The sequence below is a fragment of the Macrotis lagotis genome, chromosome X (genome assembly GCF_037893015.1).
Source record: "Macrotis lagotis isolate mMagLag1 chromosome X, bilby.v1.9.chrom.fasta, whole genome shotgun sequence".
In the NCBI taxonomy this organism is placed as follows: Eukaryota; Metazoa; Chordata; class Mammalia; order Peramelemorphia; family Peramelidae; genus Macrotis; species Macrotis lagotis.
In genome coordinates, this window is record NC_133666.1 from 297,811,094 (window position 1) to 297,830,223 (window position 19,130).

General features: G+C 32.3%; 1 protein-coding gene across 3 annotated transcripts in view; it reads right to left on the minus strand.

The window, feature by feature from the left end:
* Nucleotides 1–260: 260 nt before the first annotated feature.
* Nucleotides 261–19,130, minus strand: part of LOC141502490 (thioredoxin-like protein 1) — a 41,585-nt gene continuing 22,715 nt past the window's right edge. Inside the window, exons 4-9 of one of the 3 annotated variants that reach the window (XM_074207241.1) lie at nt 12,944–13,066; nt 11,014–11,083; nt 8,461–8,633; nt 6,467–6,571; nt 1,877–1,920; nt 261–434 (exon numbers count right to left, since the gene is read on the minus strand). In XM_074207241.1, the coding sequence (XP_074063342.1) occupies nt 1,882–1,920; nt 6,467–6,571; nt 8,461–8,633; nt 11,014–11,083; nt 12,944–13,066 (510 nt within the window). In that variant the 3' untranslated portion in view covers nt 261–434; nt 1,877–1,881. Of the gene's footprint in view, nt 435–1,876; nt 1,921–1,954; nt 2,915–6,466; nt 6,572–8,460; nt 8,634–11,013; nt 11,084–12,943; nt 13,067–19,130 lie in introns of those variants that run through there. The other 2 variants (XM_074207242.1, XM_074207244.1) reach the window with 2 other exon arrangements.

Below are 19,130 nucleotides of genomic sequence, written 5' to 3' on the forward strand. Positions count from 1 at the left end.
TTGTTATTAAACTGATACTTTCTCAAAAAACATATAACCCTTAATTATGACAGTTTCTCAATCTTAAAGTCAACTGTCAGTCAGTATTAAGACTGAATATGTTAAGTCTCCTAAAATCAGAAGTCAGAAAATTTCAAAACAAATGGAAATTAAAAATTCTTACATACTTAAAATGACAAAAATTAAATTTGGCAAAAGTAATGACTTTTATTTACAAATACATGTATCAAGATTACAATAGAAACACTAGTGAAACCATCTGAACAAAAGCAATGATTTATTGGTAATGGCATTAAAGGAAACATTGACAGTCTCTGGCTAGGGTCAAGCAATTATCCAGGAGCCGTAGATAAAGTGAAGATCCATTTTGATTGCAATAAGGTCTTTCCAGTGTCTTCTGCATCTTAATGGCTTTCTCCTTTCTTACCAACTACCTAGAAAGAAAATTAATTTTGAGTGCAAAATTTGATTTGGAAATGTGATTTTAGAAATACAAACAAAACTACCCCCCCCAAAAAAAACTAGTATTAATTTTTTTCACTCCATCTCTTTGGCATGCAATCTATTCTCAGTGAGGGAGCAAATTGTGACCCCCCCTCCAAGTGCCAAAGAATAATGGAACACATGCGAGCCTTTTCTGGCTTTTCCACAGTTTTTCAAGCACGGTTGACAATTTAGAAAAGTTAACAAAACAAAAAGCTCCTATATGAGTGAAGCAGAAGAATATTTTCTATATTAAAAGAAGATTTTAAATTAAGTGCCTACTGAAAAAAGTTTAAAGTTAACAGTATGCTAAATCTGCCTCTTCATGCTTTGACAGGTTTCTAAATTTCCTATATAATATTCAAACATGCAATAAAAAAGATCATCAAAAACACCAATTTCTGCAGCAGGAGAGATGCCATTTTTCTTAATGGACACTGTTTTCTACTATATTTAGTTGTTTTCAGTTGGATCTGGCATACTAGCTTCCATAGAAATATAGTTCTTAAAATTTAAGTAAAATCTTGTTTCTGCCAAAAGACCTATTAATCTATTTTTAAATTAAAATATAAAATTTAAATACTGACAGCCCTAAATTCTAAACATCTACATTCAAAGACACTGCACTTTAAAAGCAGAAACAGGTGAATACAAAGTGCACTACAATTCACCACTTACAACCTGTCTCTTAAAAACAACCATAATTCTGTATCACACAACATTCACACCAAGTCACCAATATATAATGATGTCCCAAAAAGCTTAGGGCAATTTTAAGGTATTAAACCTTAGCTTTAATTGATTCATCACATTATGCTTTAAAAGCTTAAAGCTGCATTAAGACTTTTAGGACAGCCTATATACATAATATACCTAAAAGGTAAAAAGTATGGTTCAACCTAGCATTGTGAGGGACTAAGTTCAGAATGTCATCTACTGCTTCATCATTTATAGGTTTAGAAATAAGACAAGATGATCTCTAATTCTTTCTGGCTCTAGCATTCTAAGACACTTTAGTGCAGATTTTTCTCCGAAACAGAAGAAATTTTCTAATAACTAACAAAACTAGACTTTTGTTTCCAGAAAGAACTATATTAAGAAACTTTAAAAACTAACAGTAGAGTACTAACTTTTAAGAATAGGGAGTGGGGAACGAAGTAAAGAATGTTTAAGAACTGTAAGGGGCAGTGAAGATTCAATTATTTAAAGAAACGAATTTAAATAGATGATTAAAAGCATTTATTCTTCACTTGTATTATTGTTGCAACAAGCATAATAGTGAGCTTTTGGATTAAGCAAACAATAACAAAACAAAACAAAAAATTCCTTCACTAATTGATTAAATATTAAAATGTTAGCAGATGTGTAACAGTGAAGATACAAATCTGCATACTGGTTTCACAGGTTGATACCTCTCAACTTGCCAATGTGTATTCTCTGTAAAAAAAAGAAATTAAGCATACCAGCGACATGTGGATTTCCCACCCTCAAACCCTATTTTTTTTCCTTCTTCTCTGAGCCTATACAACACTCCACTGTCTAACATCATCACCTATGGTACATCAATACTGGGTGCTAAAGATTTAGTTTTTTGGGACAGATTCAGACTGCCTTCTATTTTAATTATTTACTCCTATCCTACCACCTGTTCCTGAGCTTTCTGTTATGCTGATACACTATAACTTTATTAAGTCTAAAATACAAATAAATCAAAATCTAAAAATAAATAACTATCTACTAAAAGTCTTTCATTCTATCAGAATATAAAATTAATAAGAAGACCTTGCACTTCACCCCTAAACCTTCTCCAACCCTTCAGAGTCTACCCAAAATATTATATGATCACAAAAGAACCTGAAAATGCTATCTATCATGGATTTAGCAATATTTAATTTGCAAGATGAAACTAACTAAAGGATACACAAAATCCTAAAACAAAAACTGAAGCAGCCTTCAGGGCCAATTATTTCGTGTCTCGTTAATTGAGCAAATATGAAAATTATTAGAACTGTACTTCAAAATGCAATTTGAAGTGCAACTTCTTAAAAATGCTTTATGAAATTAAGTACAAAACAGCAGAAAATTAAAATTAACAGAAAGCAGAATAAGACACATGGTATAGTGAATAAATAAAAGCACTTAGTTGTAAAGAAAACAAAATTAATAGCCCAAGTGACAGAAATGACTAAGGAGGGAATTGAAGAGATGGTTGATGAAATATGATACAAGAAGGCTGATCCAGATGATAGGAGCTGTAGAGAAGAAGGCTCTTGCACCAGCAATGGTGATACTGTGGAAAGGGTGAGAGCAGACAGGTGCTAGATGAGCAGAGAAGCAAGGAGGGGAGTAGAGTGGGACAAGATCAATCTTTATATTACTTCATTTAAAAAAATCTTCTGTGTTTTTAGTTCATTTGAGTTGGATTAATCAGCTGAAAAATAAACAGACAAAAGTGTTACGAAAATAGCTGGCAAAATGTGAGTGGCCAATTTAGAGAATAAGGGAAAGAATAGTTTCATTACAGTAATAAAAATCTGCTTGGCTTTTTATATGAGTATCATTCCCACATAAAAGACAGAAGAAGCACCTACATTTTTGCTCATTTTGAAATAGCTATTTTTCGCTTAAAGACAATTACAATTTCTGGTTTTAATAAAAAGCAGTAAAACAAAATAACCTACATAAATGACATATTTTAACACCACAAAAACCCACTCTACCTCCCCAGATTTTAGACTGCAAACTTGTCATACTATATACATAACACTGGATATTTTATACTTTATTTTTCCCTCAAGACAAAACTCATAAACCAATCCCACCTCTCCGGATACATATTAAAAACTATTTGTAATGACTACAGCAATAATTCCATTTGTAATCAATAATGGTAATTTTACCCACTCTAATTTTAAAATGAATTCTTATGTAGCCTAAGAAATCACATGATAGCATGTGGGGGAATGGGAGAAGAAAAAAAGTTCTAGGGTAAAAAATTCTGGACACATTTAAATGTGCATCCTTTAGCATTACTTGAACTCTAGTCGTCTTAAAGATACAATGTTAGTAATGTGAGAGTCAATCCTGCTCCGCCCCCCACATAATAAAGCTAAATGATTCTATTTTCTGCTCCTCAAAAGGGCTGTAACACAACATTTAGTTATTTGCTTCACAAAAATCAACTAATTCTTTGCTATACTGAAGAGAGCTACCAGGTTAATTTTAACTTGATTTTTAAAAAAATCTAATTAATAATCCCATTTAAATTAGGATTGAATAAACAAGAAAAGGGTCTTGTCAAGCAAACTTCATGCTTTCTTGTTTCCTTACATTTGCTGATGTCATTTATTCCAATTTATAAAAGTCCCTGGAGTAGGGGCTTGTTGTCTGTGTATCATCTCCAGTACTTTGTAAGCACACAAATGTTTGCTGAATGAATGACAAGGCCTTCCTCCAATCACAATTAAATGGCCTGGCTGAAGTCCCATTACATTGCCATCAAGGCTTTCCAGAGAATCCTTCTCTCTTCTGAACTTATATACTGACTGATCTCTATACCAATCCTGTAGTACTTCTGTGACATTTCTTGCAATATCATTGGTTGAGTAACTCTTCAAATGTTTAGACTTCTGCCTCCCTAACTAGACCAGAAATTCTTCTAATTAACAGGAAATGTGTTTTAAATTTCAATTTTATTTACAGTGTAGTTATGTAAAGAGGTGCTGTTTCAAATCAAAATTCTTTTTAATACATAAGCATTTTTTATTCTAGAATTTTAACTATCAATTCCAAAGAAAAACTCAAAATAATCCCTACTTTTTGAATGATTTTTTGCTTTCAACTGAACTGCTATCATGAAGATCAATGAAATATCTTTTACAAAAAACAATAAACTAAGTGAATACAATAAGAAAAAAAAGTTGGTCTCCAAGGAGAATAAAAAAGGATAGTAATATTTCATAGTCAAATATGTTGTCAACTCATATTAGTTCAACATGTTATACTAAAAGAACAAGAATGAAGGATAAAACAATGAGAAAAAGTGAAGAGTATAAAACAATTTAAATAACAAGAACATTAAACAAACAAATTAATGAAATAAATTTGTAGTAAAGTACTGAAATAAACAGGTATCCAAATCAACCTTGTTGGCCATCCGGAAGGAGGCAGGTCCTGAGCTGGTCTTAAAAACAGAGAACAATATTGATTTGGCAAATAAAAATAAAGAATAAAGGTGACGAGACTAGATGTGAGGAACAATGAAAGTAAATGCATAAAGTCCAGGATGATATGATTCATAAATACAAGTAAAAAGAAAGAGCATGCACAGATGGGAGGTGAAATGTAAAAGGTATATGTGAAGTTTTTGTGATATTAAGAAATATCTTTTAAGTTAATTGTTAGTATAAATTGTGGTGAAAGATTAGAAGCTAGTCAGAAAATTAGAAAAACAAATTTAAATATTTTTTACAGGGTTTTAAATATACAAAGAGACTCTAGCAAGGATTTCAGGGTAACAGGGATCAAAAGCAGTCAGTCAACTGAGAACTGCTTTGTTTTGTTCATACCAAAATTTCCCCCATAGCTATAGTTTTTTATAGCTATAATTTTGACCCTTTATTTTATTCAATATATCTAGGCATATAGTTATTCCTGTTTGAGATGATAAATGAACCGTAACAATACTTTGGAATTTGTTTGACTACAGACTTGAAGATTCATCTAACCCAAAACTTATTTTTCAGATAAAAATGAGGTCCAGGCAGGTAAGCAACATATCCCATAAAGGACTGAGATTTGATTCTAAGCCCTCTGATCTCAAATTTGGCCCTCTTTCCATTATTACATGATTTCCCACCCACAACTGAGAAATTTATCACTGCTTTCAGTTTTATAAAGAACATGCAATTCAATAAAATGGAAAGCAATAAAGGACTGCTGAAATGATCAGATTCCTCACCTCCATTCTTTGCCCCTGCAAAGCCCAACTCAACCTCCTCCCTTCTGGGGGTTTGACTGTTTTCTGGTTGTTACTGTTTCCCCCATTTCTACCCTTCCCCCACCCCAATCAGTTACTGTGTGTTTGTATTGTATATCTAAATACCTATCTGTGAATTTATATGCCCTTAGTAGAATGTATGCTCCTTAATGCGAAAGTCTCTTGTTTATATTTGTACTGCCAAGGCCTGCCATATGGTAGCTACCTAATAAATGTTTTTGACTAAATAGATGAATTTAGATTTTAAAATACTTTTGGTGATGATCTGTTTCCATGCTGCTAGAATCCTAAATTTAAGTAATTACTGATCTACTACTATTAATGAGGAATAGTTTTCTTAAGATGGAGTAATTTGTGTGGGCTGGAGTCTGAGATAAGATATCACTTCTAGAAAAAACTTCTATCTAAGTATGAAACCCTAGGTAACCAAAGCAACCAAATATATTAATATAGAGTTCTCAGTAAAGTACAACTGATATTAAAATATAAGTTGTCTTTTTAAATTAAAAATACTATATTTGAAAATGAGATCAAGTTCTATCTTATGATTTGCAGTCCATTTGCAGTATTGCTGTTCAGCAAATTCCTTAAACTGTTTTCTTTTTAAAATATATCTTTAAATAAAACAATAATCAAAATCTTTGTACCACTGCAGTCTTTAAAGTGTTCATTACAAGGTGCTACTACTTGAAAGTCAAGTATTCCATTTATTCCAAATCCTTTAAGCTCCAAATCCTAGCAATATTAATGCCAGTCATGTTTCTATCCCCTCTCCTATATAACTTGTCTAAAATGCCATTGGTTAAAACCCAGTATACCAAAAAGAATTAAGATAGTAAGGAGTCTTTTAGCTGATGTTCCAGCATAGAAGATATGATTCTAACACTGAACAGTAAGAAAATAAACAGCTATACAATTTCATTAAAGAATAATTCTTTAGGCTTTATATTTCTTCTAGGAAATTATTATTTAGAGCAAACTTACTCGTTTGAAGTCATTCATATTTGTTGCTTGAACTGGAGTACCAATAAATGTAAAATATGAAATTCTTGTTGTTTCTTCTTCACCTTGATTAGACTGAACAAATAACTAAAATAAAGAAAAGAAGTTTTTGACATATACATTTACATTGACTTTCTGATGAAAATGTCAAAAAGATTATTTTTTTTACATCTGCTAAAACTTTCTTGAGGTTACAACTAAATTGTTCACCTTAAAAATTATGTTAGGTTTATATTTTCCTCCTCTGATTGTTTCTAATGCTTTTTTCTTCTTCTTCCCAAATTACTTATTTTGGATCCTATTCCCTTTGGGTGGGGGGAGAAGGATTGGGGATAGGAGCATGAGACAACCAGTTGGTTAAATGACTTGTTCAAAGTTATATAGGTAGTGTCTGAGGTCAGACTTGAACTCAGGTTGTCCTGACACCATAGCTGATGCTCTAGCTACTGTATCACCCAGCTGTCCCCATTTCCTTTTAAAGTTAGGACTTTGTCACTTTTTTTTTAAATCTACTTTAAAACAACCCAATTCCCAGAAACTTCCATTTATTCTCTTTTCCTAGTTTTGGAATTTTTTTGGTATCGATTCCATCTTCTTTCATCTAGTTATCTAAATTTTCTCATACATAACCATAAAGTACTACAGATAACAAAACTGAAACTCAAGTGTATTTCTTTAGGTGATTTCTCCTGGTGGCTAGAAAATGAAAGTAATGATACTGATAGTAGGAATACCAAATAGTAGTGATGATGATGATGATGATGGTATTTGTCCTTCATTCTCGAAGACTATGACATCAGGAAGGATGACAAGCAAGTGAATTGGATTTGTGTGAGGTGTTACATTATGTCACCAGCCTCAATTTCTCCTCCAGAACCACCTGGATACAGTGGCCTAATATAAATCACAATAACTGGAGATGGCCTTGGATGCAGGATACTCAGAATTAAATGAACTGCCCTAAGTCACACAACTAGTAAGTGCCAAGTGTCTGAGGCCAAATTTGAACTCAGGGCCTTCTGATCTGAGTTGGTGCTCTCTCTACTAGTTGTCCAATAGTACTAGCAAGCATTTACATAAGGCATAGTGTGTGCCAGATATATACTAATTGCTAACAAGTACTTCACATTTGATACTCACAACAACCCTAAAAGTTAAAGTCAGGTCATCCTGACATTTGAAGAATTGAAAAAACAGGCAAAGGTTAAGGATCACACAACTAACAAGTACCCAAGACCAGTTCTTCCTGTTTCCAGGTCCACCTAGCTGCCTATCTTTGGAATTGTTTCAAAATCTGTTGGGATCAAAACTGCCTCTGCAACACTGTGGATAAATTATCATCCAGATTCCAGAGGGCAATTTCCAAAGGTAGGACATCTTTAAAGAGTGAACTCTAATTGTTAGAATTTTATATCTCCTTGTAATTTAAATCCACTAAGCCCCTTTCTGTCCTCTATCGTGACACATGAATTTTAAAGAATTAAATATATCTTTAAAAAATAATTCCCAGGGGCAGCTAGGTGGTGTAGTAGATAAAGCACAGGCCTTGGAGTCAGGAGTACCTGGGTTCAAATCCAGTCTCAGACACTTAATAATTACCTAGCTGTGTGGCCTTGGGCAAGGCACTTAACCCCATCTGTCTTGCAAAAAAAAAATTCCCTTTTTTAAAAGGTTTATTCAAGTTAAGCCATCATTTTTCAAATGCATTTTATGAGACTTCAAAAATATGAAAACTTTTTTAGTAGATAATTTCCCCCCCATCTTTGAGGATGGGGAAGGAATTCACAAGTTTAAAAACTGAATTAACCTATTTTGTGTGTGTGTGTGTGTGTGTGTGTGTGTGTGTGTGTGTGTGTAAAATGGAAGTCACTAAATGTGATGATTAGTTATATAAATGATTTTACATATAATTACTATATTTAAAAATGAACTGTCATTAACAAATATTTTCTATACTTTTATGAAATATTACTTACAGTTACACTGTTAACATTTTGGAATTTTACATAACGAAGTTGGACAATACCATCTTCTTTAATATCATCTTGTGTTAGTTCCAGAGCTTGAGTTGGTTCACTTCTTTCTGCCTCTTCAAAATCCATAGATCGGGGTAGATTGATAAAGATTTTTATATACTTAGGACCCTGGCCTACAAAAAAAAATAATTTTTTAAACCACCAGCTGAGGAATTTTTTAGGGAAATATTTAGATAGTTGATATCCAAAAATTATTCAGATCTTAAGCTTTAAAAAAGATATATATATGGAGAAACACTAACAGGAGATGTTGAAATCAGCCTGATATGGATAAAAGTTATCAAATTTAATTTTAGGGATATTTTCAACAGAATATCAATACTGATAATTTGCCCTTCAGGGCATAATAAAATCCCTATTTCTAAATTAAGTTTAAGGGAGGGGAAGAATCAGAAACTTGGCTGATAAGGGAGTCAACTAAAAAGGACTGTGGAGATCAAATCCAAAACCATTTTATGGTTAAGGACACCTTTAAGGCCTAGTGAAATAAATAAAATAAAATAATCAAGGCCCCAAGAGCAAGGAAAGCAATGTCTATCTTGAAAAATTCATAAAAGTTTTAAATTTATCAAATTTCAAATGGCAGTCTGACAGACAAAATATATAAAAAGGGGAAAAATATAAGTTGATATTTGGCATAACTTGAAATCCAATCAGTTTTTTAAAGGTCACTTGAGAAATTTTCTATTTGCTGAAAAAGTTGAACCCTTAAAATTCTGAAATTATATGATAGAGTTTCCTCTCTTCCCCCATTACTTTAAATATCTAAAAATCTCAAAATAAATAATTATTTCCTGCTACTGCAAAACCTTAAATGCACTATTAACTTAATCGATTATAAGGTAGAATATGTTGCTATACTTATTAAGGAAATGTTACTTCTAATAACTTTGAGTTTCAAAACTGAATTTAGACTTGTTTGGAATCCTGAGGATTTTATAAACTTCACTTCCAACTTGTTCTTTCAAATAAATGAGAGGTGGGACACTATTACATTGCAGGTGGAGCTGTGAGCTCATCAAAACTTTCTGGAGAGAAATTTGGAACTACGCCCAAAGGGCAACAAAAATGTGCATACCTTTGATCCAGCAATACCACTACTGGGTCTATACTCTGAAAAGATTATGAAAAAGGGTAAAAAAATCACTTGCACAAAAATATTCATAGCAGCCCTGTTTGTGGTGGCAAAGAATTGGAAATCAAGTAAATGTCCTTCAATTGGGGAATGGCTTAGCAAACTGGTATATGTATGTCATTGGAACACTATTGTTCTATTAGAAACCGGGGTGGGGGTGGGGGATGGAAATTCAGGGAAGTCTGGAGGGATCTGCATGAACTGATGCTGAGTGAGATGAGCAGGATCAGAAAAACACTGTACACCCTAACAGCAACATGGAGGTGATGATCAATCTCAATGGACTTCTCATTCTAACAGTGCAACAATCAGGCACAATTTGGGGTATCTATGATGGAGAATACCATCTGTATCCAGAGAAAGAATTGTAGAGTTTGAACAAAGACCAAGAACTATTTAATTTAGGAAACAAAAACTGATATCTTATTGTCAGATCTTCCTATCTCTTATACTTTGTTTCTTCCTTAAGGATATGATTTCTCTCTCATCACACTCAATTTGGATCAATGTATACCATAGAAACAATGTAAAGACTGGCAAATTGCCTTCTGTGGGGGGTGGGGGAGGGAAGTAAGATGGGGAAAATTGTAAAACTCAAAATAAATAAAATCTTTAATCAAATAATTGAGAGGGAAGAGAACTTTACATCAAAGACTCCAAGAGAAGTAAAATTAAAGAAATAAATAACCTAGCACCTTCATGCCAACAAGTGTATAATGAGTCAACTTTAAATATATTTTCCTTTTGTTACCCCCCTCAATTTTAAAAATTCTTATTTTTAAAGAAAATGCCATCTTATAAACAGATTAATCTGAATTCATCAAAAATGACCATGGCTAACTATGATCAAATTATCTACTTCATTTCAAGAAGAAAGTAGAATTTTGCTAATTTAACAAAACATTCATCTAGAAGGCATACTATCTGAAGAACATTTTGTTAAGTATTGGGGACCACAAAAATAGATTAAAGAAAACAAGAGTCTCTTAACACACCATTAAGCTTCAATTTTTTTAAATAAAAAATTATCTATGAGCTGTTAAAACAATGATATCTGATTTCAACACTTAATTACCAATCAAAATTTTGTAACATTAAATCAAGAAGAATGTATTTAAAATTTTAAACTGAACCAATTATTTATCAACTTCAAATAAGGTAAATGTACCACCCCAATGGATTTAAAATAAATACCATTATTTTGAATGTAAAATTAAGCTTCTGTAGTGAATAATAAATAGTATTCTTCAGTTCATGTCATAAAAGATGTTATAATTCCTCTTGGTCAAAAGATAAGAAAAAATTGAATACTAAAAACTTTAAAGCTGACTATCAAAAGTTGGGCTAGATTTACTCACCATTATCTGGCCCCTGAAATTTCATGGAATAAAGCTTAACAGGTTGATTGAAAGCCACTGTAATAAGCAGCTGTGAAGAAAATAATCAGAAAAAGTTTCATTATCATAAAAAATTTAAGCAATGATAGAAAAAAAAGCTCGCTACTTACAATTCACATAAAATACCAAAGATTGGCAGAAAAAATTACTATTATAGGAGTGCATACTTTAATGATAAAAATCTCTAAGTCTCTAAGAAGGTTGGAAATTAGAGAAATGCAAAATTTTTTTACTTCAAATCCTCTAAAATAAAAAGACAATAAAATAGATTAAAAGTTCACAATGTAAGCAATGTGGGAAGACAAGAACACTAAGGACACTATTATAGGTGGAACTGTGAATTAACTACTTTGAAAAATATTTTGATATTTATACAAGGAAAAATGTCTCAACTACTCAAAAATATCCTAAGCATATATATCAAGAAGGTCAAAGTTATGAAATACATACTAAAATATTTACAGGAGTACTTCTTGTGGTCACAAAAATATTGAAAATGAGATTATGGGCCTATCAATTGGGGAACAACAGATCAACAAATTATGGTATAGAAATGTAATGGTATATTCCACCATAAGAAAAACATGAACCTGAGTAACACCTTTAATTCTAGCAATCAATCATTTTCACGATAAACTACTGATATAACATTTACCTCTGTTTTTAGTAAGATACTGAGCAAAAGTCTATGGATATAAAATATGCCATAAAACAGTCACTATAGCATCTGGTTTTGCCTACAAGTTTTCCTTTGTTACAAGGGAAAGTGGGTGCAATGGGTGTAGGAAAAAGGACTGAAACAAAAATAGCTAACAGTAAAAAAATGTTTTGAGAAAAAAATGAATAAAATGAATTGATTCAGCTCCTCCCAGGGTTGACATTTATTTCTCTTCCCCAGAGCAACTACATTAGATCACAAAGGAAAAACACCCACATTCCAAGATGGGAAGAGAACAAGATGCATCAAATTCTTCCAATGACCTGAAGGGTCCTGGATAGGATAGATTTCCTTATTCAATGAAAAACCAGGTGAAACAGAACAAAGCTTTGTAGCTAAGTAGATAATGAATAAATAAATATTCATTTGATTCAATCCAAGCAGCATTTACTACTATTGACCTAAACAGTAAGAGGAAAAAGTAGAATTTTTCCCCTCTTAATTTATTTTTCATACTGCAGATTAATCTTTTTTTCTCTTCAGTGATCTTCTGGAGCCTAGCATTTGAAATATAAACTCTTTCATCTGGCATTAAAAATACTGATCTGATACTACCAGTTTCACATTAAACCTCCCTAGATGCTCTAAATAGACAAATCAATCTGTAGCACTCTTTGTCCTTTAAATAAAAGTAGAATGGTTCCTGGCTGCTACACAATGGATTATAATAAGTGTAAATGTTAAGACCATCTCCATAAAAACAACCTAAACTGAATGTTATGAAATTATAATGACCAAGTTTAGTTCAAATAAGAGGTATTCCCTTCTTTTCAGGGATGAGGAGCTAGCTAAAAACACTGCAAATCTTGTCAGACTGCTAGCTATCTTGAACTGTTTTTTCCTCTTTTTATGTGTTGCTATGAAGGATTAATCTCAGCAAGGAATAAAAGGTATACATTGGAAACTTAAAGAGATTTTAGAAACAAAAGATGTAAATAAACTTTTTTTCTTAAAAGTTCGTTCTTTGACCAGAATCCCAAAGGTAAAATGCTATCCTGGCAAGTTTTCCAGGAACGGTGTGACTGGAAAGCTAGTTGTTTGATTGTGTTTTTATGTTTCATATTTGAGACTGGAGAGCTGGACCCAGGTTCTCTAAAATCCTCAAATATCTATACTCATAGATCCCTTCAACACTTAGTATTACTACCCAATTTTGAGTTAAACATTAAATACCTGCTCATCACAGTCAGATTCCAAAAAGGAAGGATCTTTGCGTAAACAGTTATCAAATCCATGCTCATCACTTTCATTAAGACATTCACATCCAGCTTTGTTAATAAAGGGCATTAAATCCATCTGGGAAAAAAAATTAAAGTAAGACTTTAGGGAAAAGAGCTAACACTAATACCTTAGAAATTTAGAAAAAAATAACAATTCTTCTCTTTATTAGTTTTTAAAGGAAATGCAAACATAATTTGTAATGATCCTTCATGACCAGATACCACTCAAGTGCCCCAACCATACATCAAGATCAAAATGGCTAAGTATTACTATAGGAATAAAACAAACTTGATATTTTAAAAATATCCATCTATGATAAATACATCACTTTAATTCTGAGGAACAAAACAATCTTCACGGATTGGAATGGAAAATGGAAAAATAGAAACATTTCTGTACTTATACTGGCTGCTGTTTATTTCTCTTAATCACAGAGCAGCAAGAATTAAAGTCTAAAGGTTTGAGTCCACTTAATAACAAACTTATTTGGAAACAGTTCACTAATCTAGAATGAAAATGATATAACCATATTTCTCAAACTCAGTTCTAGTGCACTCGAATAGCAATGAAAATTTAGGTTCTACACAGGATCTTTAAAAATCCTACTTCTTTTTTTTTCCTTAGTCATGGATCATAATAAATTGATTCAATATAAACGGATCAACTACAAAATAGGTAAGTGTCATCCAAAAAAAAAAAAATCAAATTCGCCAGGGCAGGTTAGGAGAAATGATGAAATAAAATTTCCTTTGAAAAAGACCTAAGGAGGCAAATATTAAACGTTTTTCCAATAAAGCAAAAATGTCCCTTTCTCTGCTATTATTTGAAGTAGTTTTAAAAATGATAGAAATAGCAATAAGAAGAGAAAGAAGTCAAAAAGCATAAAAGATCAGCAAAAGATAAAACTATCTCTTCTTGTTAATGTCATAACGGATATTGAGAAAATCCTAAGGAATCTATTAAAAAATTAAGACGATCAATAGCACCAGTGAAGTTGCAGAACACAAAATAAACTCAAGAGTATTTCTATACAATACTTACAAAATCCAGGACAAAAATATAAAAGGAAGTTCCATTCAAAACAGTTACAAAACGCAAAAAATCTAAGACAATCTATCAAAGTACACTCAATACCATTTTAGCTATAAATGCACAAACATTTTAAAGAAAACCTCTATCTGATACTTAAGGGTAAGTCACGCCAATACAATAAAAATGACATTACTATCAAAATTAATGCTGTATCAAACTGCCAAAGAGATACTTGAGAGTTAGTCAAAAGAAAAGCAAAATTGGGAGGAACAAATGAATTAAAGGTAAAAAATGGTAGAAATGGGGGGGGGGGAAATAGCACTTTCAAGTCTCAATTCACATTGTAAAATGGTTATCATTAAACATATTTGGTACTGGTAAAAAAGAACAGACTACATAAGGAAAAAAGAGAAATAACAGATTTCAATCATCTTAGTATTCAATAAACTCCCAAATTCTTTAGGAATGTACTACTTATTTAGCTAAAATGCTCAGAAAACTGGAAAGCAGTCTGGCATAAATGATATTTTATAAAATTTATTTAAAAAATTCAAAATGGTAAGACATATTATAAAAGATGATATAATAAAATTAAAAGCAAATTATGTATTTCTCATAGCTAGGAGTTGGGACCTTAACCGGAAAGGGATAGAGACAATTAAAAAAATAATTATGATTACATGGAATTGAAAAACTTTTGTATAGAGAAATTTCTTTAAGTAGCAAGGATAAGGAAAGTGGAGGGAAGGGGGGGAACTTTGTATGTCTAATAAAGATCTTGATATCCAAGAAAGATAGAAAACTAATATAATTATATACTGCCAAAAATATATTTATTTCCCAATGTATGGTAAAAAGATCTTAACAATAAATTTCCAAAAGAATTGAAAATTATTGGGCAGCTAGGTGACGTAGTGGATAAAGCACCGGCCCTGGAGGAGTACCTGGGTTCAAATCCGGTCTCAGACACTTAATAATTACCTAGCTGTGTGGCCTTGGGCAAGCCACTTAATCCCCGTTTGCCTTGCAAAAAAAAAAAAAGAATCGAAAATTATTAATCATTATATGAAAAAAATCCAATCTCTATTACTAAGAAATATGCTCATCAAAAGCAACCCTATGACTTATCTTACACCCAGGAAATTTACAAAAAATAACCCAAAAAAGCCACTATTAGAAGGGTCTAGCCAGCAGTGAATGAACATTTATCAAGCTTTATTACATGCTAGGCAGACACTGTGATAAGTATGAGGAATGCGAAGAAAGGCAAAAGCCTTGTACCTGTAAGCAAAAATCTCATATTCTGATGGGGGAGAAAACACACACACTCTCAGGTATATATGTACAGAATAGATGGGAAATAATTTCAGAGTGAAGGAAGAGTGGGGGAACAAAGAGAGACCTTTTGCAGAGTCTTGAAAGAGGTAAGGAGGCAGAGAAAAGAATGGAGTATACTACTCAAAGAACAAGTAGGTCCAAATAAATGAATTATAGAGCATGTGAAGAAAGGGAAAGATTGGAAAGGTGGGAAGGAGAAAGGTTCTAAAGAGCTTTAAAGGCAAAGGACTTTATATTTGCTCCAAGAAAAAAACATAAACACTAGACTTGTTGAGCAGGGATTGCCAACATTTGACAAATGTAAAGATTTAAGTTTCTGGGATAAGAATTCACTATATGGTTAAAAAAAATGTTGGGAAAACTAGAAAGTAGTCTGGCAGACACTAGGTATAGATCAATGTCTTATATTGGATGTATGACTTGAGACATAAAGGCAGATGTCATACGTAAATTAGAAGAAAACAGAAAATTACCTTTCAGATTTATAGATTTATATTTATTTATTGTTTATTATTATTATATTTATGGATTTATAAATAAACAAGAAATAGAGTGTTGTGAGATAAAAAAGAACCAAGTTTGATTACATTAAATTAAAAAGATTTTGTACAAATAAATCCAATATAGTAAAGATTAGAAGGAAAAGCAGAAAACTAAGGGAAAATTGTATAAACAGTTTCTTAAAGATCTTATCTCTCCATAGAACTTTGTCAAATTTATACACTAGGAATGAATCCCCAATTCATAAATGGTTAAATAAATAAATAAAATAAATCATTAACTGGCGGTTTTGGGAAGAAATCAAATCTTTAAGTCATATGAAAAATGCTCTAAATCATTATTAATTAAAGAAATACAAATTAAAACAACTTTAATAACTACCATCTAACGTCAATGAGACTAAAATGATAACTGCTGAATGAAGATATGAATAAATTGAGATACTAAGACATCAGCAATGGAACCTGAACTGATTCAACCATTCTAGAGAACAATCTGGAATTATGCCAAAGAGATAGATAACTGTCTATACCTTTTGACCCTGCAATACCACTAGTAGGTCTGTTTTAAGAACTAGAAATTGAGGGAATGCCCATCAATTGGGGAATAGCTGAATAAGTTGTAGTATATGACTGTGATAGAATATTACTATGTCTATGAAATGATGAGCAGATTGATTTTAGAAAAAACATGGAAATACTTGTATGATACAATGAAGAGTGAAAGGATCAGAATCAAGAGAACATGGTATACATTAACAAAAAAAAGTTCAAATAATAAATGAATTACTAAACTATTTTGAGTAATATAAATATTCAAATCAACTACAAAGAACCTATGAAGGAAGATGCTATTCCCTTCTAGAGAAAAAACTGGTATCTGTGACATATCTATGACAAATATTGGCACGTATCTGTGACACAGTTGTGATAAATATTACCTTCTCTAGTTTGAGATTAGGAAGGTGGGGAAAAGCTCAGAACTCAAAATATAACAAAAAGAAAATTTAAAAAAGAAAAAAAGAAATTAAATAAAAGAAAAGATAATGGCCAGCCAAAATCAAAACAATCATCTACCAAAATGGAGAGAGAATAAATAGAAGGTGGAGCTCTGATTAAGAAAAATTGAGTTAGACAGCTCACTGAAGGAAGCAGCAAGGAGATGTGGTCTAACCATTCGGGAAAAGAATGTGAAATTAAGCCAAAAAAAACCTTGGGGCAGCTGCATGGCGGCAGTGGATAGAGCACCAGCTCTGGAGTCAGGAGGACCTGAGTTCAAATCCGGCCTCAGACACTTAATAATTGCCTAGCTGTGTGACCTTGGCCAAGTCACTTAACCCCATTGTCTTAAATTTAAAAAAAAATCACTGAAATCTCTGGTCTTAGGCCCCAAAGATTCACTGTGTTCCTTATAAGTAAGGGCCCAGGAGGATTTTCTAAAAGGAAAAGCACCATATGCACCAAACTATTTATAGCAGTGCTTTTTTTTGTAGCAAATAAGAAATAAAGTAGATAGATATCAAATGGAGAATGGATAAACTGTGGTATCAATGTAATAGAATATTACTGTCATAAGAAATGAAGCATATGATGAATAAAAAAAGATGGACATAAGAAAATTAAATCAGAGGAAAGTCAGATAGAAACAAGAAAATAATATACACAATGTCCACAACAATGTATATGAATGGTACAACAAAACAATAAGAATAATGCTGCAAATTACAGTAACCAAGCCTTATCCCAAAGAAAAGAGGCAAAAACAATTCTTCCCTTTTCTTTGAAAAGATGGGGGACAAACGAGATCATAAAAAGGGGAAAGGACCCACATGTTCAAAAATATTCAAAGTAACTCTTTTTGTAGTGACAAAGAATTGGAAATTGAGGGGACAGTCATCAACTAAAGAGTGGCTGGAACAAGTTATGGTATATGAATGTTTATGAAGTACTACTATTCTATAAGAAATCATGAGCAGACTGACTTTGGAAAAGCATGGAAAACTTGTAAGAATTCATGCTGAGTGAAGTGAACAGAACTAGAAGAGCATTATACATACTAACAGCAGCACTGTATAAGATGATCAATTATGATCTACAAAACCCCCTCAGCAATTCAATAATCAAGGATAATCCTAAGAGACCTGTTATGAAAAATCCCATCACATACAAAGAAAAAACTATATATAATGAATGCAGAGCAAAGCATATTAGGTTCACTTTTTAAAAACTTCTTTTATGTTTACACTTTCTCAATTTTTCCCTGTTAAACACAATTTTACATGTAAAATTTATGTCAGATTATTTGCTGCTCTGAGGAGGGATATGGGAAGGGAGGGTGTTAGAAAAATGTGGAATTCAAAATCTTGCAAAAGGATAAATGTTGAGGACTATCTTTGCATATAACTGGAAAACAAACAAATAAATAAATAAATGAGGAGGGGAAAAAAGGAAAAGATGGGGGTGCCATGGGTGTGGAATACTACACTTAATGTTAAACTGATATGTTGTTTAATTTTTGAATTTTTAATTTCCTTTCTTCCTTTTTTATAAGAGATGGCTCCCTGGGAGAGGTGAAAGGATAGATAAAAATATAAAATACAAGTGGTATAAAAACAAAGACCATCATAAGAGACCTAAAATCTAATGAGTCAGCTCTGTGATATGATTGCCAAAACAGAAACATGTTGCTGAACTCCATTAAGAGAAGCAGTGTGTGTGTGTGTGTGTGTGTGTGTGTGTGTGTGTGTGTGTGTAGTCGTCTCTGTGCCACATCTTAGAAAGGAATGAAATACATGCAAGGAGAACAATTAGAATGTGTAAAGGGAAAATCATGCAAGACCAAATATAATTTTAAAAATGAGAGACATTGACCTTAAATGGACATGGTACTTCTTCAAGTATTTGAAAAGCTGTTTTGGGGAAGAAAAAGGGATTAGGGGTGGCTATGAATAGGGCACCGGCCTTGGAGTCAGGAGTACCTGGGTTCAAATCCGACCTCAGACACTTAATAATTACCTAGCCATGTGGCCTTGGGCAAGCCACTTAACCCCATTGCCTTGAAAAATAAAAAAAAAAGGATTATACTTGTTTTGCATGGTCCTAATTAATACCCTACTGCTGGAGGTCAGATCATTTGTCATATAGGACAGGAAGTTCAAATGTAGGTTAGACTACTCTTTAGTTCTTTTCAACAAATCTATAATCTTAAAAAAGAATAAAAGAATAAAGTTTTCCACATTTATATTTACTAGTATGACAAATACATAGCA